This window comes from Choloepus didactylus, chromosome 19 (genome assembly GCF_015220235.1).
Source record: "Choloepus didactylus isolate mChoDid1 chromosome 19, mChoDid1.pri, whole genome shotgun sequence".
NCBI lineage: Eukaryota > Metazoa > Chordata > Mammalia > Pilosa > Megalonychidae > Choloepus > Choloepus didactylus.
Genome location: NC_051325.1, coordinates 28,992,480 through 29,018,630, shown reverse-complemented (window position 1 = coordinate 29,018,630; position 26,151 = coordinate 28,992,480). Strand labels below are relative to the sequence as shown.

General features: G+C 36.4%; 1 protein-coding gene and 1 pseudogene across 7 annotated transcripts in view; one reads left to right on the top strand and one right to left on the bottom strand.

The window, feature by feature from the left end:
- Positions 1-26,151, bottom strand: part of GPCPD1 (glycerophosphocholine phosphodiesterase 1) — a 70,315-nt gene that overhangs the window by 17,716 nt on the left and 26,448 nt on the right. For all 7 annotated transcript variants that reach the window (XM_037812318.1, XM_037812319.1, XM_037812320.1 and 4 more), the window contains 6 exons: positions 19,628-19,790; positions 19,163-19,295; positions 8,888-8,942; positions 8,049-8,141; positions 3,679-3,756; positions 2,354-2,393 (listed from right to left, as the gene is read on the bottom strand). In XM_037812318.1, coding sequence (XP_037668246.1) covers positions 2,354-2,393; positions 3,679-3,756; positions 8,049-8,141; positions 8,888-8,942; positions 19,163-19,295; positions 19,628-19,790 — 562 coding nt within the window. The remainder of the gene's footprint in view (positions 1-2,353; positions 2,394-3,678; positions 3,757-8,048; positions 8,142-8,887; positions 8,943-19,162; positions 19,296-19,627; positions 19,791-26,151) is intronic.
- On the top strand, positions 22,112-22,539 carry LOC119515944 (annotated as a pseudogene).

Genomic DNA, 26,151 nt, shown 5'->3' with positions numbered 1-26,151 from the left:
GAAAGAATGGGGAAAACATAAAAAAAAATCAAAATGGATCCCAGGGATACAATAAATAAAATAAAACATCCAAATTTGAGACTCATTGGTGTCCCAGAAAGGGAACAGAAGAGTAAAGGTCTACAAAGAGTATTCAAAGAAATTGTTGGGGAAAACTTCCCAAACCTTCTACACAATATAAATACACAAAGCATAAATGCCCAGCAAACTCCAAATAGAATAAATCCAAATAAACCCACTCCAAGACATATTCTGATCAGACTGTCAAATACTGAAGAGAAGGAGCAAGTTCTGAAAGCAGCAGGAGAAAAGCAATTCATATACAAAGAAAACAACATAAGACTAAGTAGAGACTACTCAGCGGCCACCATGGAGGCGAGAAGGCAGTGGCAGAACATATTTAAAATTCTGAGAGAGAAAAATTTCCACCAAGAATATTTTATGCAGCAAAACTCTCCTTCAAATTTGAGGGCGAGCTTAAATTTTTCACAAACAAATGCTGAGAGATTTTGCTAATAAAAAACCTGCCCTACTTCAGATACTAAAGGGAGCCCTACTGACAGAGAAACAAAGAAAGGAGAGAGAGATACAGAGAAATTTAACAGACATACATAGAACATTACATCCCAAATCACCAGGACACACATTCTTCTCTAGTGATCACAGATCCTTCTCCAGAATAGACCATATGCTGGGACATAAAACAAGCCTCAATAAGTTTAAAAAACAAAATTGAATTAATTCAAAGCACATTCTCTGACCACAATGGAATACAAATAGAAGTCAGTAACCATCAGAGACAGAAAATTCACAAACACCTGGAGGGAGGGTAAAAATGAGGCGGAGATGAAAACATTCCCGGATAATTGAAAGCTGAGGGACTTCATCACCAGTACATCAGTCCTATAAGAAATGCTAAAGGGAGTCGAGCAGGCTGAAAGGAAAGGAAACTAAACAGTTGACTGAAACCACATGAAGAAATAAAGACTTCCAGTAAAGATCACATGGTAACTATAAATACCAATACTACCTGTATTTTTGATTTTTAACTCCACTATTTACTTCTTACAGGATCTAAAATACATAAACTGTAATGATAAATTAGTGGTTTTGGACTCAATGTAAAATATGTAATTTCTGACAAGAACTACATAAAGGTGGGGGAATGGAGGAGTATAGGAATGTAGTTTATGTGTCCTATTGAAGTTAAGTTGCTATCAAAGGAAAACAAGATTGTTATAGACTTAAGAGGTTAAATTTAAGCCCCATGGTAAACACAAAGAAAGTATCAGAGAATATGACCATCTAGATGAAAAGTGGAGTATGGGTTCCGAGAAGTGGGGGAAGGGGCAATGGGGAGTTAAGAAATGAGTGTAGGGTTTCCGTTTGGGGTGAAGGGAAATTTCTAGTAATGGATGGTGGGAAGGTGATAGCATTGCAACATTCTAAATGTGATTAATCCCACTAATGGAATGCTAGGGAGGGGTTGGAATGGGAAGATTTAGGCTGTATATATGTTTCCACAAGTGAACAACAACAACAAAAGTCTAAACAGACAATGACAATTAAATGCCAAGGATGATCCTGGATGTGATCTGAGGATGGAGGAGAGGAGGCTCAAAGGGACACAGTTGGGACATAAGAAAAAAAAAAAAAGAAATATAGAATGTAAGCTTTGTATCAATGTTGAATTTCTTGAACTTCTTAGCTGCACTTAATGGGATTGCATAAAAAAAGGTTCTTGTTCATGGGAAATGTATATGTGAATTTTATTGTTTGTTCAAGGATGTGTGCAGCCTGCTCTCATATGTTCAGAAGACAGAGCAAGAGACGATGGATGATAGGGAGGGAGGGAGGGAGGGAAAGAAAGAAATGGTGGTGTGACAGGATGTTCAAGTTGGTGGCTTGGGGTATCAGCGGAGGGGGGTCAGGGTATGCTGGAGTTCTGTGGGGATTTGTATTGTTTTTGCAACTGTTCCTGTAAGTTTGAATTTATTTCAAAATAAAATTTAAAAAAAAAATTATCAGTGACTGCTATACACATGACAATATTCTTTGTGCTTTCCTGTATATATTAGGGGAGTCTGGTTACCTGATTGTTAATTATCAACTCTGTGTGTCTAACTATTTTTGCATAGGTAAGAAACTAAAGTCCACAAATTTTACTAGTTTGATGATGAAATATATGTATTTGAAAATAAATATATGTAAGGCCTTCAATTCTACAAAGTTACATTTAGATATTCCAATCCTATATTCATTAAAAGGGTCAAGGGGATGTTAAAATGGATAAGGAAATAACAAATTAATGCTAACTACAAAATGAAAACAGTGATTTGATTCTGGCACTTACCTTTCCGATCTTTAGATTTTAATGCAGTCACGTGAGCAAGCTAGAAAACACACACACAAAATGGAATCAGACTCTCTCTAGCTAAGCCAACTTGGCAGGTGAAATCACTGCCCTTCCCACTATGTGGGATCTGACACCCACATAGGCAATGTGGAATATGACTCTTGGGGAGGAATCTAGACCCAGCATTGTGGGATGGAGAAGATCTTCTTGACCAAAGAGGGGATGTGAAAGGAAATAAAATAAGCTTCAGTGGCAGAGAAATTCCAAAAGGAGCTGAGAGATCACTCTGGTGGGCACTCTTACGCACAATATAGACAACCCTTTTTAGGTTCTAATGAATTGGAATAGCTAGCAGTAAACACCTGAAGCTATCAAACTACAACCCAGAACCCAGGAATCTTGAAGATGATAGTATAAAAATGTAGCTTATGAGGGGTGACAGTGTGATTGGGAAAGTCATGTGGACCACACTCCCCTTTGTCCAGTGTATGGATGGATGAGTAGAAAAATGGGGGCAAAAAAAAAAAAAAAAAAAAAAAAGCATCCAGTGTTCTTTACTTTTTTTTTCACTTTAATTTTTATTCTTATTATTCGTATGTATGTGGTAATGAAAATGTTCAAAAATTAATTTTGGTGATGAATGCACAACTATATAATGGTACTGTGAACAACTGAATGTACGCTTTGTATGACTGAGTGGTATGTGAATATATCTCAATAAAATTGAATTTTTAAAAAAGTGCAGTCAGAAAAAGAAAAAGCCTAAGTTTGTAAAGATATGTAGAACTGTAACTTGAAAAGCTAGAGAAGACACTAAAGGTAGAAGCATCAGCTTAATAAAAATAAGCACTAACCACTGTGTATGTATTTTGTATACAGGTATACATACATAAAGGTTATTATCAAATACCCAAGTAGGGAAGAAGCACCTAAAAATTCATAAGCTAGCAATCTGTTTGTACTTAATTGACCATGTAAAATTACAGGATGCAAAAAAATATACAAAGATCTTAAATCTATTGTATAACGCTGACTAGAGGCCAACCTAAGATGATGATAAGGCCTGGCCCCCCATGGCATGCAAAAACTTATGGCTTAATCTCATGAATGCAAAATCCAGTGGGGTCTAGAGAATCTGTTAGAGAAGGCAGAGGTTCAGCACAAACCCATTCTCCCTAATGGAACAGAAGACCAAAATGTACACTCTACAGATGTTGAAAATATAGTCATTCCCATGTATAAAGAGACCGTTACCCTAAGTAGGAAAGTATAAGTAGTCCTGAAGCTAAAGGGTAATTCACATTTCAGGCTATTATTACTACCTTTAATAACTGGAGTTGGTCAAATGTCAATTCTTTTACTGGAATTTCAAATAATTCGACTGGATCAGCATCAAATTTCTATAAAGAAAATAAAGAGAAAAATGGAACCCAAAATATTATTGAAAAATTTATACTAAACAGGTTTGAACATCTCAATTTACTAAATGATGGGAGTATCTGGTAGGTGGCAAAGTGGAGCCCTTCTTACCCAACACTACTGCCCAGCTCTTCTATTCTGGCTTTTGTTTTTAAAGGTGGGAGGGCCTAGGAGAAAAGTAGAACTGGGAGGAAGCAGTGGCACGTAAGATACAACTGAGAACACAGCCAGAAGTTAGTTGTTTCCCTTTTCCCTGTCAGGTGGACACATACTCATGGAATATGACTAGGGAATCAACATGCATGTACTATGCAAGGAATAACTTCTGTCAATAAGTTTCTACTTTTTTAAGCCTTTTAAAACTGAAGTTTTGTTAAAATAGCCACAGAAAGCAATTGTCATGAAAAAAAGTGTTTGATAAATTAGGATGTAAAATGGTTATAAGCAATAATATCTAACAAGAATTCAGATCATCAATTTTTTCCCCCACTCCCAAATTTGATAACAACTGCCACACTATTTGGGAATCTTTATCTTCAGGAAATGAGTTAATATACCACTAATAAATCTTAATTCAATAAATACATTATGAGCTATTATATAAATATATGCATATGAATGACTATATATACATTCATTCACATAACATATGATGTGAGTCTGTGTATGCATGAAGTTTTTCTGGAAGGATACACAGAGTTCCTATTTGGAATGATGGAAATATTTTGCTAATGGATGGTAGTGATGGTAGCACAACATTGTGAATGTAATTAATAGCACTGAAATATGTATCTGCAATTAAAAGGGGAAAGGTTAGGATGTATATATGGTACTAGAATTAAAAAAAAAAACATGGAACTTCACAACAGAAACAGTAAACCTAAATTAAACCATGGACTACAGTCAATAATACAGTTATAAAAATGTGCTTTTGCCCCAGGTAAGTGCGTGTCCCTGGAGATGCGGGACATGGATTCTGGAAATAAGCCTGACTCTGGCATTGAGGGGCCTTTTTGACCAAAAAGGGGAAAAGAAAGGCAACAAAATAAGGTTTCACTGGCTAAGAGAATTCAACAGTCGAGACTTTTATGAAGGTTACTCCTATGCAAGCTTCAGCTAGATATGCCAAATAGCCACAGTATAATAAACCCAAGTCAATAGTAGTCCCCAAAACCTTAAGAATACCCAGGTCCCTGTCTGAGATTCTAAAAAAGTTTCAGTCACTAAGTTTATTTTTCACAAACTTAAATCCTCCAGAGAGCTCATATGCCAGCTAAGTCCCAAAACCCAGATGCAGCAGCCTCTTCAAGAACATCAATCAGTTGCATCCCCTTTTCAACATGAACAAGTTAGGGTGGTCACTGCCTAAACATCCTTGAAGATAGGAAAAGTGATTAAAGTAGAGGAAGGGGTAGCAACAGACAGTATAGAATTTAACAAAGGATTATGAATACTGAATTTCTGTATAATTTTCTCTTTCTTAATTGCTAGGGTATTAGAATAGCTAGAAGGAAAGAACTGTAACACACAGCATCCTTTGAAATTTGTTCCATAACTGCTTGTTAAATTGTAATTTGAAAGTTATCACCTTTTTGTATATATGTTATATTTTACAATAAGGAAATAAGTGAAACTGTGGAACTGTAACCCATAACAGTCTTTGAAATTTGCTCTCTACTTGTTAAATTGCACTTGGATAGTTATCACTTCTATGTAAATATTTTATATCCCATAATCTTAAAAAAAATGTGCTTTCATCAAGTGCAACAAGTGTACCACACCAGTGCAAAGTGTTAATAATATGGTGGTATGAGGGAAAAAAAGATACTGCTAAAAAAAAAACAACTAGGACAAGTAAGGGAGTCAGACTAAGGGGAAAAGGGAAAGGAAGGCATTTTTCATTTCATTGCATCTCAACTCTACATATTTTAAATGATGAACATGAACATGAATTGCTTTTTACCAGTGGTTTGATGGGCCAAGTTCTTTATCACGGGACTTGCCCTTATGAAGGTCATCACTGCAAAGGAGAGGCTAAACCTGCTTGTAATTGTGCCTAAGAGTTTCTCCCTGAGTGCCTCTTTGTTGCTCAGATGTGGCCCTCTCTCTCTAGCTAAGCCAACTCAGCAGGTGAACTCACTGCCCTCCCCCCTACGTGGGACCTGACTCCCAGGGGTGGAAATCTCCCTGGCAACACAAGATATGACTCCCAGGGATGAATCTGGACCCAACATCATGGGATTGAGAACATCTTCTTGACCAAAAGGGGGATGTGAAATGAAACGAAATAAAGTATCAGTGGCTGAGAGATTCCAAATGGAGTCGAGAGGTCACTCTGGTAGGCATTCTTATGCACTATATAGATAACCCTTTTTAGGTTTTAATGCATTGGAATAGCTAGAACTAAATACCTGAAACTATCAAACTACAACCCAGTAGCCCTGACTCTTGAAGACGATTGTATAGCAATGTAGCTTACAAGAGGTGACAGTGTGATTGTGAAAGCCTTATGAATCACACTCCCTTTATCCAGTGTATGGATGGATAAGTAGAAAAATGGGGACAAAAATTAAATGAAAAATAGGGTGTGTGTTTTGGGTGGTCTTCTTTACTCTTATTTTTTATTCTTATTTTCACTTTTTCTGATATAAGCAAAATGTTCAAAAAATAGATTGGTTTGATGAATACACAACTATATGATGGTATGTGAACAACTGATTGTACACTTTGGATGACTGTGTGGTATATGAATATATCTCAATGAAACAGAATGAAAAAATGAAAAAAAATCCCATAAGGATGGACATATCCACTAAAAGATTGTTATAAAGGTTAAATGATGCATTTTATGTAACGTGTTTCTCAAAGTATTCAAAACATAATAGGTTCCCAATGAATACTGCCTTTCTTTCATTTCTTGAACTCTTAGTTTAACTGTGCCACATTCCGATATTAAACCAGAATTTTTTCTAGAACTATGACTTACCATATCTTCACTTAAAATTTAATATTTTAAACATGAGCCTTTCATTTCTACCCAAAATAAATTGAATGTCCATCATTATAAAATTTTTCTGATTTAGAATGTATAATCAACAAATTATTTTACTAGCATTTAAGTTACTTTGAAAATACAGAATATATAAACCAGTAAAATCCAATGTATTATTTAAAAACTATGTTAAATAATAATTAAAATAATTATTTTAATTATTCTGTTAAGAAATACTGGGTTTTTTTGTTGTTTACTATTTGGTAGCCACAACCAAATCAATTAAAGGCAAGTGTCAAGTTTTTCTAATCTCCACTTTGGATACAATTAGGTTTAGTTACACTAAATAAATGAGAAGGGGAAGTATAATTTCCTGATCTCAACTTTTGGCACAGACAACCTTTGTTGACCATTCTGTGAAATCTGGTTCTAATAGGCAGGCTAACAGAAAATCTGTGCCAAAGCAACAGCATAGCAGGCAGTAACAATTTGATGTGGAAAAATAAAATCTGTCATCCTTTAGTATTTGTGCTATTCATGTGCATGAAAGGAGTTTGGCTGAAATTTAATTCAAAGGAAAATTATGTCTATATCTGGCACATCATCGTTTAAAGACTGAGATTAAATGTCTGTCAAATATCCTGTATTGCCTGCTTCAGAAAAGTGATACTGACTTGCATACTATTTTCCTCACCACGTCGTTGGTTTCATTTAAAAACATAGGATTAAATTTAAAAAAAAAAACAAAATTTCCTTGTGTGAAAAGGTATCTTTTGACTTGGGAAAAAAACTTAAATTTCAGTGAAAAAGTTTCCCCCACCCCCCCAAAACAAACAAACAAAAAGAAACAAACAAAAAAACCCAAAACAAATCATATTGTCCTATAAATTTGAGAAAAGGATTTAAGCAGAAATAGATGGAGTCTAGAAAACACAAGTAAACACTGTATCTTCCCCTCCTGCCTCAATATAGTCATGGTGGCTGACTGATAAAGAAACCACGTGGAATTTTCCATTGTTATATAAAATAAAGAAGCAAATTCAAATTCACCAAAACAGAGACCTGACTTCAGGAAATTAATATTTCTGTCTCTCCCTCACTTTCTCAATGTTGTAGGACTTTGAGAGAGGAAAGGATTGGCAGAAATTTACCAATTGAAATACTTAAATAGAGAAATGACCACCTATATATATAACAAATAATTTGAAATACATCAAAATTCCTGGTTTTTAACACTTTTACCTGACAATAAGAGTTTAAAATGAAGGGATTTCAACATACCTTTTTCATAGTCAAACAACAGGTAAGATCATGATATACTACAGGCACAAAATCTTTTGAAAGATGTACATCAAATTCAACAAATGCTGCACCCTGAAGAAAGAAAATATTTGAAAAATATTATCTGACCGACATCTAAAACTACAAGGAGATGAGACATTTATAGTTAACCATAAAATTATATACCTGTACATAAAAAATATAAAACTTCCTCAAAAATTATTGAACACTACACTTCATAAAAGCTTTTTCTAAAAAGTGATTTCTTCCCTTAAAACAACTGTAATTGTTCCAGTCAGGCACAGAGGAACAGGAGAAAAAACACCCAGGTTCTTGAATAAATATGCTAAATTGCAGCTGAGTTGAAAAAGCTTAAAAGCTAAAGCACAGATTGTAACCCTTCCTCACTGGATAAAAGAAAGTAGTTAAGAAATTTAACATAATCAAGTTGGTAGGCAGGGTGGAAACTGATACCTTTTAAGTGTTACAAAAAGTTATCATCAGACCTTTCTATAAGTATTGTTTCCAAAGTGGATATCTGAATAAGCACATTATTCAGTTAATGAAAACCAATTCTTATGGGACACATTTTTCTTGCCCCAATCACTCAAAGATATTTTATCTCAAAGACAGGATGCTTATGATTGATCCTATTGTTTTCATTCTAAATTTCTAAATACAAGTGCCAAGAAATGTTTCATCTTCATTTAGAAAACTGTTCAGAAGCAGCATAAATATGCCCCTTTTTAACCTATTAATCCAAACTGGTGGGAACTCCCCAGACCCACTGTTTTTCCTCAACAGTCCAAACTTGTTTAAAGAAACACAAGTTCACTTACATGACTAGCAGCATTTCTTAAAGAAGCAATAGTATTTTCTTGAACTTTAGCAAGCCTGAAATGAAGAAACAATTACCACATACCACAGAAAAGATTAAAAAACAAATGTAATAAAGAAGTCAGCCATATTTTTCAACAATAGTAACAGTATTTTTTCCTTACTGGGAGGCTAATTTGCCAGTCCGAAAATAAGACTGAGGCCATCAATTGACTGGTGTGAACGTTTATTATACCAAGGTAAGCTCTAATGGCTATAGATACTTACAGGCTAAATACAGGCATCCCCTACACCACAACAGGAAGCAGCTACTTCTCCTGCACTAACAATCTGACATTTTTCTCTTAGAGACAAGTGAGTTGTAGTACATGGACCAAACATGGAACACTAACTGTCAGGAAGTAGAGACATAGAATCTTGCTTCTTGCAACAAAGCCTCCAGAAGAGTTAATACTGCTAGACTCTGGTGGAAGAATGGGACAAGAATAATGCACTAAAAAGGTGGATGTATGGAAACTATATTAAGACTAGGAATGGAAAAGAAGAAGCCTTATTGTAAGATGGGGCTCTAAGGTACTTCTTTGCTAATGATAATTTGATTTGTTTTATAGAACTTAAAGGGTCTTAATGAGCCAACTTCTGGGAAGATGGCAGAACAGGGAGTTGCAGGGGTCACTCCTCTTCCAAAAACACCTAATAGACAGGCAGAAACTGTATGAAACAACTGTTCTGGGCTCTGAGACCAAGGGAGCAGTGCACAGCATCCAGAAGAAAAGGAAGAAAAAAGAAGAGACTGAGAAACTGGTGAAAAATTGTGATTAACTCCCTCGCCCAAGCCTCCTGGTCCCTGCCTGGTGGGCTGCTGTGGACTGGGAGGGCCTCCTCCCCAAGAGTATAGGGAGACATGGGCCAGTACTGATCCTGCTAGTGGCCAGTGAATTAAGACCACTGGGTCCCACTACTTTACTCTGTCCCAGCCAGTTGCTGGTCAAGCCATCATTTCAACATGCATCAGAGGCAGAGCTACCAGAGGGCTAAAAATACCCTGCTTTCTTAGGCAGCAGAGAATAGGTTGCTGGTGAGTGCCATCTGCTGGGCAAAGCAGGAAAGTGCACCCTTCGGAAGCTGAAGTAAAGGCTTCTTGGCATCTTTCCTGACCCTCTACCCAGGACCCTTTGGAACTATTTGTGCCCCTAGCGTGGGTCCCTGGCCCAGCTTTGGCTGGGAAATAAGAACCAAGGGACAAAGAAAGGTGTTAACACAAACTCAATAAACAGCAAAATGCTACACAAGAGAAAAAACTTGACCTTCATCAAGATAATCAGATGCCCAGATATCACAAAAAAATTACTAAGAAACAGGAAGATAAGGCCCCATCAAAGCAACAAATTAATAAGTCAGAGGAGATAAAGAATTTGGAACTAATCAAAGATGTTCAAATCTAAGCAAATTCAAGGAGATAAAAGAAAATATGGCTAAAAAAATATTAAGAAGACACTGTGTGAACACAAAGAATTTGAAAATATAAAAAGAAACATAACAGAATGACAGGAATGAAAGACACAATAGAAGAGATTTAAAACACACTAGAGGCATACAACAGAAGATTTGAACAGGCTAAAGAAAGAATCATTGAGTTAGAAGACAGGACAGTTGAAATCTTACAGCCAGAAGATGAGAGAGAGAAAAGAATGGGAAAAATTGAGCAGGGACTCGGGGATTTAAATGATGGCAAAAAGAGCACAAATGTATTTGTCATGGGCCCTGCAAGGAAGAGAGAAGGGAAAAAGGGCAGAAAGAATATTTGAGGAATGGTCGAAAACTTCCAAACTCTTCTGAAGGATATAAATATACATCTTCAAGAAATCCATCGTACTCCAAACAGAATAAATCCTAAGAGATTACTCCAAGACACAGAATGTCAAATGCCAAATATAAGGAGAGAATCTTGAAAGAAGCAAGAGAAAAGCGATTTGTCATATTCAAGGAAAACATAATAAGGCTAAATACTGATTTCTCATCAGAAACCATGGAGGTGAGAAGGCAGTGGTATGATATATTTAAGGTCCTGAAAGAGAAAAACTACCAGCCCCAAATTCTTTATCCAGCAAGACTGTCCTTCAAAAGTGAGGGAGATGGCAACATGGGATATGACTCCTGGGGATGAATCCAGACCCAACATCGTGGGATTGAGAACATCTTCTTGACCAAAAGGGGGATGCAAAATAAAATGAAATAAAGTTTCAATGGCTGAGAGAGTCCAAGTGGAATCCAGAGGTCACTCTGATGGGCATTCTTACATACTATATAGATAACCCTTTTTAGGTTTGAATGCATTGGAATAACTAGAAGCCAATACCTGAAATTATCAACCTGCAACCCAGTAGCCTTGACTCTTGAAGACAATTGTATAGCAATGTAGCTTATCAGGGGTGACAATGTGATTGTGAAAGCCCTGTGGATCACACTCCCTTTATCCAGTGTATGGATGGATGGGTAGAAAAATGGGGACAAGAAACTAAATGAAAAATAGGGTGGGAGGGGGGATGATTTGAGTGTTCTTTTTTACTTTTATTATTATTTTCACTTTTTCTGGTACAAGGAAAATGTTCAAAAATAGATTGGGGTGATGAATGCACAACTATATGATGATACTGTGAACAAATGATTGTACACTTTGGATGACTGTATGGTATGTGAATATATCTCAATAAAAGTGAATTTAAAAAAAATGAGGGAGAGTTTAAAATATTCACAGATAAACAAACTAAGCGAGTTCATCAAGAGACCTGTCCTATAAGAAATACTAAACAGTGTTCTGCAGGGCAAAAGGAAAAGACAGGAGAGAAAGGCTTGGATGAGTGTGTAAAAATGAAGATTATTAGTACAAGTAACTAAAAGGGTAAAAAGACCAAAATAAATAAATAAAGATATGACATATAGAAGCCAGAGAATAAGATGGTTGAAGTAAGTACTGCCTTTATAGTAATAAGTGTCTTCACAGTTAAAACACTGAATGTCAATGGATTAAATTCCTCAAAGGATGGACTGGCAGAATGGATTAAAAAAAAATCTGATCCATCTATATGCTATCTACAAGAGATTCACCTTAGACCCAAGGATACAAAGAGCATGAAAGTGAAAGGATAGAAAAAGATATTCCATGCAAGGAGTAAACAAAAAAGAGCTGAGGTAACTATACTAATATTAGACAAAATAGACTTTAAGTGCAAAAGTGTTATAAGAGACAAAGGACATTATATATGAAAAAAGGGGCAGTCCACCAAGAAGAAATAACAATCTTAAGAATGTATGCACCTAAACAGGGTGCCCCAAAATATATGAGGCAAACACTGGCAAAAATAAAGGGAGTAATAGACGTCTATAGAATAACAGTGGGAGACTTCAATACACCATTTGCATCAATAGATAGAACATCTAGACAGAGGATCAATAAGGAAACAGAGAACTTGAATGACATGATAAATGAACTAGACCTAACAGATATATACAGAACACTGTACCCCAAAACAGCAGGATATACCTTCTTTTCAAGTGCTCATGGATCATTCCCCCGAATAGACCACATGTTGGGCCACAAAACAGGTCTCAATAAATTTAAAAAGACTGAAATTATATAAAGCACCTTCTCTGATCATAATGGAATGTAGCTAGAAATCAGCAACCAGAGGAGAATTGGAAAATTCAAACATATGGAGTTTAAACAACACACTCAATCAGCAGGTCAAAGAAGAAACTGCAAGAGAAATCAATAAATATTGTAAGATAAATGAAAACGAGAACACAACATACCAAACTTATGAGACGCAGTGAAGATAATGCTGAGAGGGAAATTTACAGCCCTAAACACCTACATTAAAAAGGAAGAGCGAGCCAAAATCAGACCTAATGGAACTCCTGAAAGAACAAGAACAGCAAACTAATCCCAAAGAAAACAGAAGGAAAGAAATAACAAAGATTAGAGCAGAAATAAATGAAATTGAGTACAAAAAAAAAAAAAAAAAAAAAAGAACCAAGAAAAGCAAACATTGGTTCTTTGAGAAAATCAATAAAATTGATAAACCCTTAGCTAGACTGACAAAGACAAAAAGAGAGAAGATGCAAATAAATAAAATAAGAAATTAGACGGGGAACATTACTACTGACCCCAAAGAAATAAAAAGGATCATAAAAGGATACTGTGAATAACTTAGATAACTTAGATTAAATGGACAACTTCCTAGAAACACATGAACAACCTATACTGACTCCAGAAGATGTCAATAAACCAATCACAAATAGAGATTGAATCAGTCATCAAAAACCTCCCAATAAAGAAAAGCCCAGGACCAGATGGCTTCACAGGGGAATTCTATCATTCATTCTAAGAAGTATTAATACCAATCCTGCTCAAACTCTTCCAAAAAATGGAAGAGGAGGGAGTGCTACCTAACTCATTTTATGAGTCAACATCACCTTCAAAACAAAGCCAAAGATGCTGCAAGAAAATTATAGACCAATCTCTTTAATTAATACAGATGCAAAAATCCTCAACAAAACACCTGCAAACCAAATCCAACAGCACATTAAAAGAATTACACAGCATGATAAAGTGGGTTTTATTCCAGGTTTGCAAGGGTGGTTCAACACAAGAAAATCAATTAATGTAATACACCACATTAGCAAATCGAAGAGAAAAGTCATATGACCATATCGATTGATGGAGAAAAGGCATTTGACAAAATCCAGCATCCTTTCTGGATGAAAAGATTTTGAAAGGTGGGACTAGAAAGGAAATTCCTCAACATGATAAAGGGCAAATATGAAAAACCCACAGCTAACACCATGCTCATTGGTGAGAGACTGAAAGTATTCCCTAGGATGCCCACTGTCACCACTCTTATTTCACATTGTACTGGAAGTTACAGCCAGAGTAATCAGACAAGAAAGAAATAAAAAGCATTCAAATTGGAAAAGAAGAAGTAAAACTTTCACTATTTGCAGATGATATGATCCTATATTTAGAAAATCTAAAAAAATCTACAACAAAGCTACTAGCGCTAATAAACCACAAGGTGGCAGGATATAAGACTGACACAAAAATTAGCAGCATTTGAATATGCTAGTAACGAACAATGTGAGAAGGAAATCAAGAAAGAAATTCCATTTACAACAGCATCTAAAAGAATCAAATATCTAGGAACAAATTTAACCAAGGATGTAAAGGACCTGTATTCAGAAAAACAATGCTAAAAGAACTAAAGACCACCTAAATAAACGGAAGGACATTCCACATTCATGGATTGAAAGACTGAATGTTGTTAAGATGTCAATTCTACCCAAATTGATTTACAGAATCAACTCAATCCCAAATAAACTTTCAAAGTTGGCCTACTTTGAAGAAACAAAGAAGCCAATTATCAAATTGATTTGGAAGGGTAAAGGGCTCTCAAAAGCCAAAAACATCTTGAAAAAGAAAAATGAAGTGGGAAGACTCATACTTCCTGACTTTGAATCATTTTAAAAAGTGACAGTGGTCAAAACAACACGGTACTGGTATAAAGATAGATATATTGACCAAAGGAATCGAACTGAGAATTCAGAAATAAACCCTCACATCTATGGCCAACTGATATTTAACAATGCTGCCAAGGCCACTCAACTGGGACAGAACAGTCTCAGCAAATGCTGAGTCTCAGCAAATGCTGCTGGGAAAACTGGATATCCATATCCAAAAGAATGAAAGAGGACTCCATCTCACACCTTATACAGAAGTTAACTCAATATGGATCAAAGACCTCAATATAAGTGCCAAGACCATAAAATTCCTAGAAGAAAATGTAGGGAAGCAGCTTCAAGATCCTGTGGTAATATCACAGGATAATATCTCTACAGAGGAATCTAGTAAGGAGGATGCTGACTCCTTCTCTCTATGATGCTCTCATATTTTCTGCTCTAATAGTAAAGAACCAGTTATTCCTTCTGATATAGAAGCATAGTTAACAGAACTTTTACCTAAAAACACTCAAGTACAATTGCCAAATGACAAAAAGTGGAAAGGCCTTACTATAACTGGGACAGATGTTTCATATTCTGCAAGTCTCATATTAGAAAATTATACTGAAGGAGAAGCTAAACAGTTAAAAAAGCTGTGAATATTTTCAAGAAAGCAGAAAGGCTCTCTCAACTTTCTTAGATAAAGGTAACATAATTACCTAGTCCTCTGTGAAAACGGATGGGCTGCAGCTAATCATAGAGAAGTCGTAAATAATGTAGCAAGGTTGAATACAGTCCTAATAAAATGTATGTTTATCAATATGAAGTAATGGCTAAATTAATCAATAGAATTAAATGAAAAAAACTATTAACAAGTTAGAAACAAGTAATAGTAATCTCTTTTCTAATTTTTATACAAGTATGTAACATTGCTCTTACAGAAATCATAGCTTAGTAAAAATATTATCAGTAGAGTTTTATAGGCATTCAAGGGTAAGTCTCTGATAATGTGGATACCTTCCTTTGATCTTGAACCTCTCGCAGGCTCAGATGCTTCGCTTTGTGAGCCTTTCATATTCACGAGGCATCATTTAATGTAAAAAGAGAACATGACTTAAAGTTACTCTAAATCAATTGCTATAAATTTTCTTGTAACTCAAACAAGAGGGAGCTCTCTGATCTCATGTTCAGCTGCATTTGGAGGAGTAGGGGCTCCCAGGCTTGGTAATGTATCAATTAATTTTTACGTTGTAAACTTGTTCCTTTTACCTTAAGTGCTCTTTAAGTAAAATATGTGTTAAAGGTGAATTCTTGTCTTGATTGCTCTTTACTTTTAAACTATTTATTAAGTGGGAGGTTACTTGATGAAGCCCAAACCCACTGAATCACAACCTGATTAGGCCCAGGGTTTTTCTAATGGAGATCACAGGTATGAGATGTAAAGAGACAAACCTATGATAGTAGGCAGTGGTTTCTTACACTTTATACTCAAAACAGAACCAATGAAAGAAGAAAATAGTAAGTGGGACCTCCTCAAAACTGAAGACATTTTTGCTTCAAGGGGCTTTGTCAAAAAGGTTAAAAGGCAGCCTGCTCCTAGGCCTGCCTGTAGTTGTGCCTGAGAGTCTCCTCCTGAGTGCCTCTTTGTTGCTCAGATGTGGCCCTCTCTCTCTAGCTAAGCCAACTTGGCAGGTGAAATCACTGCCCTCCCCCCTATGTGGGATCTGATACCCAGGAGAGTAAATCTCTCTGGCAACATGGAATATAACTCCCAGGGAGGAATCTAGACCCGGCATTGTGGGATGGAGAGCATTTTCTTGACCAAAAGGGGGATGTGAAAGGAAATAAAATAAGCTTCAGTGGCAGAGAGATTCCAAAAGGAGCTGAGAGGTCACTCTGGTGGGCACTCTTACACACAATAGACAATCCTTTTTAGGTTATAATGAATTGGAATAGCTAGCAGTAAATACCTGAAACTATCAAACTACAACCCAGAACCCATGAATCTTGAAAACAACTGTGTAAAAATGTAGCTTATGAGGGGTGACAATGTGATTGGGAAAACCATGTGGACCACACTCTCCTTTGTCCAGTGTATGGAAGGATGAGTAGAAAAATGGGGGCAAAAAAAAAAAAAAAAAAAAAAAGGCACCCAGTGTTCTTTTTTGCTTTAATTGTTCTTTTTCACTTTAATTTTCATTCTTATTATTTTTGTGTGTGTGTGGTAATGAAAATGTTCAAAAATTAATTTTGGTGATGAACAGCCCAACTATATAATGGTATTGTGAACTGAATGTATGCTTTGTATGACTGTGTGGTATGTGAATATATCTCAATAAAATTGAATTTAAAAAAAAAGGCAGCCTGCTCAATGGGAGAAAATATTTGGATAACATAAATCCAATAAGGGTTTAATATCTGGAATATACAAAGAAATCCTACAACTCAACAATATTTGGATAACATATATCCAATAAGGGTTTAATATCTAGAATATATAAAAAAAAATCCTACAACTCAACAATAAAAAAACAACTCAATTTAAAAATGGGCAAAACTTGACTCTTGAAGACGACTATGTAACAATGTAGCTTACAAGTGTGATTGTGAAAACCCTGTGGATCGCACTCCCTTTATCCAGTGTATGGATGGATGAGTAGAAAAATGGGGACAAAACCTAAATGAAAAATAGGGTGGAATGGAGGAGGTGATCTGGGTGTTCTTTTTTTATTTTTTATTCTGATTCTTTCTGGTGTATAGAAAATGTTCAAAAATAGATTGGGGTGATGAATGCACAACTATAAGATGGTACTGTGAACAGCTGATTGTACACTGTGGATGACTGTATAGTATGTGAATACTTCTCAATAAAACTGAATTTAAAAAAAGGGGAGGGGGCAAAAAACTTGAATAGACATTTTTCCAAAGAGGAAATACAAATGGCTACAAAACACATGAAAAGATGCTCAAAATTACTAGCCATTAGGGAAATGCAAATCAAAACCACAATGAGATATAATTTCATGCCTACTAGAATGGCCACTATAAACAAAATAAAACTACAAGTGTTGGAGAGGATGTGGTGGGAATGTAAAATGCTGGTGGGAATGTAAAATGGTGCAGCTGCTGTGGAAGACAGTTTGGTGGTTCCTCAGGAAGCATCAGGAATCACAGAACTGCCATATAATCCAGCAATCCCACTACTAGGTATATGTTCAGAAGAATCCCACTACTAGGTATATGGTCAGGGATGTGAATAGATATTTCCACACCAATGTTCACAGAGACATTATTCACAATTGCCAAAAGATGGAAACAACCCAATTGTCCATCAAATGATGAATGAACAAAATGTGATATATACATACAATGAACTATTATGCATCTGTAAGAAGAAACGAGGTCCTGATGCATGTGACAACATGAATGAACTTTGAGGACACTATGTTGAGTGAAATAAGCCAGACACAAAAGGCAAATATTGTATATGATCTCATTAACATGAACTAAATATAATGAGCAAACTCATGGAGTTAACATCTAGAATATTGGTTACCAGAAGATAGGAAAAAAGGGTACAGAATGGGGAGCTGATGCTTAATTCGTGCAGAATTTGACTGTAAATGTTTAGAAATGGATAGAAGTGATGGTAGCACATTATTGTGAGTATAATTATCAGCACTGAATCATTTGTATGATTGTGAATGAAAGGGGAGGTTAAGGGTCGTGTATGTCACTAGAAGGTAAGCTAGAGAATGAAACGTTGGGCTATATAACAGTGAACCCTGTTGTGGATGATGAAGGAGGTTAATAGTACAAATATAGTTTTCATTTATAATTAATATTTTCCATCTGTTTAAAATATTTATGAATATCATTTATAATACAGCATAATTTGAATGAAACATTATTTACTCCCGTTTTTCTCTGTTATAAATGACATTGTAATTCACATCTTTGTAAATAAAGGTCTTTCTTCCACATTAAAAAAAAATAGTACAAATATAAGAATATTCTTCCATGAACTAGAACAAATGTATGTCACTACTACAAGGTGTTAATAATAAGGTGGTATATGGGGAAAATATACCTAATACAAACTATGGACTGTAGTTAACAGTAATATTATAATATTCTTTCATCAATTGTAACAAAGGTACCAGACCAATGTGGGGAGTGGGGTGGGTAGGATTAAAATTTCAAGCAGAAACTCTGTGGCAATGAGCAGCAGCACTGATAATTAGATAACTGACAAAGATGGAAAGGAAGGACAAGTGTACCAGGATGGAATCTGCTTCTAATGAGTAGAAACAGGAATCTTTCTGTTAAAGGTGTAGGCTGAACTGGTATCATTCACTGAATTTACTTACACTGTCTTAGAATCATGTGTGCCAGTTGAAAGGAACACTAGGAATAATCTTGTCCAAACCCTTCAATTTTATGGATGAGGAAACAGACCCGGAGAGGGCAACATGCTAAAAGTCAGGACCACAACCCAAAGAACTCAGGCCACCAGGACAAGACTCTTCAAGCTTTCTCCCCTGGCTTTCTAGTTTTATTATCTCTGTCTTCATCAACTCGGTAGAATAGTAAAAAGCGTGATTAGAGTCTTAAGAGAAAATAGGTCTCTAATTTGAATTAAGAACCCCAATTACCAAATTATATTTAATTCCCAGGACATACACTTGTAGAATGCATAACTCTAATATGGGGCAAACCAATATAACCTTATCAAACTTACGACCTATCAAATACTAATCCTACTCAAATATTCAACTTACTGGGCAGTTGTTGTAGAGTTCCCTGCACCTCGATGTCCAACATCCAATGGTATTCTTGGTTTCCAATACTTGGAAAATGAAGATTTCATGTCACAATTGTATCCTGGCAATGGCTTAATAATTATATAGTCAACTTTCATAGAAAAAAAGGGGGGAAGGAAAAAGACAATTTAAAAATCCATCATGAGCTCAATTATATTTAAATACCATTTAAGCCCACTTTAGCAATCTCTATCAAATATTTAAAATATTAACAAGTCAAAGCTGGTTCAAAGAAAAGCTTCAAGAAAATTTAACAGACACGCCCCTTAAAACTGAAATTCTATTAGTTAATATTGTGAAAAAGATGCTTGATTTAATCCTTACCCTTCTCAAAAAAACAATTTGAAACTAATTAAAATCCCCACTTAACTTTAGCTTATTTGTAAAGAGCCATGTACTATCACCCTGTTTCTCCAAACTTACCTCTCACTTTGCCTATTGTTTTCCTGGAATTTCTGCTCATGATGGGAAGAGTAAGAATTCCAGCACTCTTCCCACTCTCGGCAATGGTAGATGATAAGAGACATGCTGTTCCCACATGTCCAGGAAAAGCATCGCCCTGAACCACAGGTTCACTGAGGTCTTCCTGGAAAAAATGAGGTTTAGGATAAACTGAAATCTTATACTTTGTTATTTCCAATTTAAATGATTGTGAGGCCATAAACCAGAGAGGCCATAAATTCCTAGATAAGGCAGCTCCCCACCCCCACCCCATAGGTGCACATGCACAGTGCTAAGCACAATAGTCATCTGTACTAAGCTTCTCCTGCTATATCAGTAACTGCAAAGAGACATGTTTACAATCTTGCAAATCTCAACTTAGCTGTGTGCCTTCCTTGTTCTTACCTCATATAACCCCCTGTAATGTCCTGAGCGGTGCCTACCCCAAACATCCTGCAGCCGCCAAGGACTAGCTTCCAGGTCTGTAAATTTCCTAGTAAACTGTTACTATCTTGCTGTGGAGTAGGCTGTTTCATTTTTTGGTCTTAAGAACCCATCGAACTTTGGTGGAATCTATTCTGTAGGTTCAAGCCCAGACAACTGGTGAGCCAGCTAAGAGACTGAAAATGAAACAAGCCAAGGAAAATGGGAATCCACAGATACTATGTTGTTGTTGGCAGGGGCAATCCCAGGGTGGCCAATGTTGGGGGAGGTAGCCCATTTTTTTAGAACAGTTGGGCCCAGTGCATGAGTAGGGGGATGACCCGAAAATACCAGCTGAGTGTTCTTTGTCCTGCAGGAGAACCTGGTGGGGGAAAAGGAGGGTTCAGGGGTAGGGGAGGGGGTGGGTGAGGCAGATGGCAATCACAAAGAAAAGAAGTGACTGCTGCCACCACATGGCCATTGTTATGGGCAGTTAAATATGCTACTGAAGTCCAATTAAAAGCAGCAGCAGAAGTAAGGAGATTAGAAGAGGTTTTAACTTTAGAAAAGGATATTAGGTTAGCATGTGCCAACAATCCTAAACCCAAGAGGGACCATTATAAGTAATGGCATATAAAGTGGCGAAAATGCATAGATGAAAGATGCTGCGGCAGCAGGTCTGAGTGGTTATCCAGAGGGAAGGCTTGTACCCAAAGGTGTGGGATCCCTCAGAGGGTACAGAAGAGGGAAACTGGGAGGAGGAAACTGAAATTGAAGATGAGCTTAAATAGGCAAGGCCCTTAACAACCACAAAAATGAAAGCAACCAGGGATCCCAGGACCCTCAGAAAGAAATCCCTGCTCAGAAGCAAGCAGTAATGAGGGAGTATATCCCCACAGAATTAGCAGAGTATCAGAAATGTTCAAACAAAAGGACCAAATGAGCAAAGCTGCTTAGTTACTAAGACTATGGGACGTAGGGGGAGATGGTATTATGCCTTCAGGAGTGAAAATGGCAAAAATGCCTAACATAACTACAAACCCCTCTCTTCATCAGCATCTTTACCAGGCATGGCAAAGATGACAGAACTCAAAATGTATTAGTATGTTGCATTTCAGTTGCAAAATTGGCCTGGCGTAATGAGCGGGATATACTGTCCATAATAGGCAGATGGTCATTGTGCCATTTCGGAGGTATTATGTCCCCCCAGATGTCATGCTCTTTAATGCAATCTTGTGGGGGCAGACATATTAGTGTTGATTAGGTTGGAATCTTTTGATTGAGTGTTTCCATGGAGATGTGGACCCTGCCCATTCAGTGTGGGTCCTGATTTAATCACTGGAGTCCTATAAAACCTCACAAACAGAAGGAGCTCAGGGCAGTCGAGAGTGACATTTTGGTGAGTAGCTGAGAGAGACATTTTGGAGATGGCCGCTGAAAGCAGACTTCTGCTGACATTTCCAAGATGCAAACACAGTGTTTTCTTCGGAGAAGCTAAGAGAAGACAAAATGCCCCAAGAGCAATATTTTGAAGAATGCACAGAAGCTGAGAGAGATGCTAGAACATAACCTGGGATAAGCAGATGCCAGCCACCCTTCCCAGCTAACAGAGTTTTTCTGGATGCCACTGGCCTTCTTTCGGTGAAGGTATACTTGTTTTGATGCCTTAATTTGGACATTTTCATGGCCTTCAGACTGTAAATTTGTAACCAAATAAACCCCCTTTATAAAAGCCAGTCCATTTCTGGTATTTTGCATAATGGCAGCATTAGCAAACCAGAACACTATCCAAAGCCTTTTCCAGATTCAACACAATCCCAATCAAAATTACAAAAGCCTTCTTTGCAGAAATTTCTGGAAATGTCAATCATCAAATTTATATGGAAGGGTAAAGGACCCTGAATAGTCAAAAACATCTAAGTTTTTGAAAAAGGAGAACTAAGTTGGAGGACTCACACTTCCCAATTTTAAAACATTACAAAACTACAGTAATCAAAACTTCATGATGCTGGCTAGTGTGAGGCCACTGTAAGCCATGCTCCCATGCCAGGCCCTACTGCTGTGGTCCATGCCTGCTCATTTGAGTCCACCGTGGCCAACATTCAGCAGCTGGTAGGAAGATGGTGCCTGGTGGACAGCAAAGGCTTTGATGAATACTTGAAGGAAAGAAGAGAAGGAATGGCCAAGCCAGATTGTGTCATCAGTTCTGATGGCAAATCCCTTACCATAAAAATTAAGAGCACTTTAAAAACAACAGTTTTATTGTAACATGAGAGAAGTCTGAAAAAACTACAGCTGATGACAGAATAACTCAGACTACCTGCAACTTTACAAATGGTGCACTGGTACAACACCAGGAATAGGATGGGAAGGAAGGCATAGTAACAAGAAATGTGAATGATGGGAAATTAGTGGTAGGATACATTATGAACAATGTTACCAGTATTCAGTTCTGTGAAAAAGTAAAGTAAAAACTCTATCTTTACCTTTGTGAAGACATTAGCTATGAGAATAAACAAGCTCAGTTCAATGACCAAATCTCCATACTGTTTTTTTCACTATTGTATTCAATTATCTTTATCATAAACATTTTAATCCAACTATTTCCAAGTGTTGGCTTAATTAGGATCATTTCTTTGGTTAGTAAATAAACCTATCTGTGCTTAAAAAACAAAACAAAACAACAACAACAAAAAAACAGCATGGTACCGGCACAGGGACAGACATATAAACCAATGGAATTGAATTGAGAGTTCAGAAATAAACTCTCACACCTATGGCCAGTTGCTTTTTGACAAGGGGGCAAAGACCACTCAATTGGGAAAGAACAGTCTCTTCAATAAAGGGTGCTAGGAAAACTGGATCTCCATTTGCAAAAGAAAGATGGTCCCCTACCTCACACCACATACACAAATTAACTCAAAATGGATCAAAGACCTAAATATAAGAAACCAACTATGAAATTCCTAGAAGAAAACCAAGGGAAGCATGCTCAGGACCTTATGTTAGACAGTGGTTTCTTAGACTTTACACCCAAAGCACAAACAACAAAAGAAAAAATGGTAAATGGGACTTCATTAAAGTAATTTTTGTGCATCAGAGGACTTCATCATGAAAGTAAAAAGACAATCTACAATAAACTCATTAACTCCCCCCCGCCAAGAGTGACATGACTCCCAAGGGAATGAATCTCCCTGGTGACATGGGACATGATTCCCAGGAGTGAGTCTGGTCCTGGCAGTGAGGGATTGAAAATGCCTACTTGACCAAAAAGGGGAAAAAGAAAGATAACAAGCTGAGATCACAGTGGTTGAGAGATCCCAAATAGAGTTGAGAGGCTATCCTGGAGGTTTCTCTTATGCAAGCTCCAGCTGGACATCCCTAACAGCCACAGTATGCCATGCCCTTACCAGAAAAAGTCCCCAAATACCTAGGTACCTACCTGAGATACTATAAAAGATTCAGTTGCTAAGTTTTATCTCTCAGAAACTTAAATCCAATAGAGTGTTCCTATACCAGACAAGTCCTAAAACCCAGAGGCAATAGCCTCTTTAAGATCAACAATCAGATGCAGCCCCCTTCCCCATTCTGTTGGCACTCCCCCTTTTTTTAAATTCAGTTTTATTGAGATATATTCACATACCATACAATCATCCATGGTGTACAATCAACTGTTCACAGTACCATCTTATAGTTGTACATTCATCACCCCAATCTAATTTTGAACATTTTCCTTACACCAGAAAGAATCAGAATAAAAAATAAAAATAAAAAATGAACACCCAAGTCACCACCCCCATCCCACCCTATTTTTCATTTAGGTTGTGTCCCCATTTTTCTACTCATTCATCCATACACTGGATAAAGGGTTTTCACAATCACATTGTCACCCCTTGTAAGCTACATTGTTATACAATCATCTTCAAGACCCCCTTTTAATATGAACAAGTTAAGGTGGTCACTGCCTAGATACCCCTGAAGATGGAGAAAGAGATTAAGTGAGAGGAAGGGATAGCAACAAACAAGATAAGACTTAAAAAAGGACTATGAATACTGAAACTTTATATATAAATATATTTATATATTTTTAGATGCTGGGGTGTTGAAATAGCTGGAAGGAGGTAAATGACATTGTGGAACTGTAACCTATAACATTCTTTGAAATTTACTCTATAGCTACTCATTGAATTGTACTTTGAAAGTCTTCATCACCTTTCTGTATATATCCTGTATTTCATAATAAGGAAAAAATGGAAACTAGAACTGTAACCCATAAAAATTTTTGAAATTACCTATATAGCTGCTTGTTGAGCTGTACATTGAAAGTTAACACTTTCCTGTATGTATGTTGTATTTTATATTAATGGAAATAGCTAAAGTGGTAGAACTGTGACCCACGACATTCTTTGAAATTTGCTAACTACTTGTTAAATCATACTTCGAAAGTTATCACTGTTACGTATGTATGTTAAAGTTCACAATAAAAAAATGCATTAAAAAAAAAAAAGACAATCTACAGACTGGGAGAAAATATTTGGAGACCACATATCTGATATTGGTTTCATATCCAGAATATATAAAGAACTCCTACAACTCAGCAATAAAAACAAACAACCTAATCTAAAAATGGGGAAAAGACTTGAATAGACATTTCTCCAAGGAGGATATATAAATGGCTAAAAAATAAAAAGCACATGAAAAGATGCTCAACATCATTAGCTATTAGGGAAATGCAAATCAAAACTACAATGAATATCATTTCAAACCTGCTAGAATGGCTACTATTTAAAAACAACAACAACAAAACAAAAACCAGAAAATTACAAGTGACGGAGAGGATGTGGAGAAATAGTTCACTACTGGTGGAAATGTAAAATGGTGCAGCCACTATGGAAAAAGTTTGACAATTCCTCAGAATGCTAAGTATAGAATTATCGTATGGTCTGGCAATCTCACTTACAAGTATAAACCCAGAAGAACTGAAAGCAGAGACTCGAGAGATATTTGCACACCGATGTTCACAGCAGCATTATTCACTATTGCCAAAAGATGGCAGCAACCAAAATGTCCATCACAGATAAATGGATAAACAAAATGTGGTATACACATACAATGCAATATTATGCAGCCAAAAAATGAAACAGTTCTGATACATGAGACAACATGGATGAACCCTGAAGTCATCATTTGAGTGAAATAAGCTAGACACAAAAGGATAAATATTGTATGACCTCACTGATATGAAATAATCAGAACAAGCAAATTCACAGTCAGAAACTAGAATACAGGTTACCAGGGACCAGGGTGGGGGTAGCGAATGAGGAGTTAATGCTTAATTGGTTTAGGGTTTCTGTTGGGGTGATGGAAGAGTTTTTGCAATGGATGGTGGTGATGGTAGCACAACACCATAAATGTAATTAATGCCACTGAATTAAATATCCGAATGTGGTTAAAAGGGGAAATTTTAAGGTGTATATAGTCTAGAATAAAAAGTTTTTAAAAAACCATCAGGCTGTACAACACTAACAGTGAACATTAATGTAAACTATGGAGTTTATAGTATAATTAGAGTACTATTGTTTCATCAGCAGTAACAAAGGTACCACACTAATGTAAAGTGTTAATAATAGGGGAAACTGTGTATGTCAGATGGGGTATATGGGAACTCTATTTTCTAAATGAGTTTTCTGTAAACCTACAACTTCTCTAATTAAAAAAAAATAAATAAAGTTAGTTCCTTTGGCAATAAGAAAAATCTCGACCAAGTCTTACTTTCATAATGAAGTCTCACAGATTTTATCAGAAAAGATTTAAAAAATAATAATCTTAGAGGAAATCCTTCAAACTCCTTATAATGCAAGGCCATAAAACCACTCACAAAGACATCCCCAAACTAAACAATTCAATAATTATAATAATTTTAATTATGAGTAACAAGTTTCACTCAATAGGTTTAATCTGCCCTGAATTCTGCTATCTTTAAAGAGAATGTGGCTAGATGCTACTGCCAGGGAAAGTGTATTCCCTACCCTCAAATATTTAAACTCTAATCATTGAGGATGGGGGTGAAAGTGGCAGGAGAT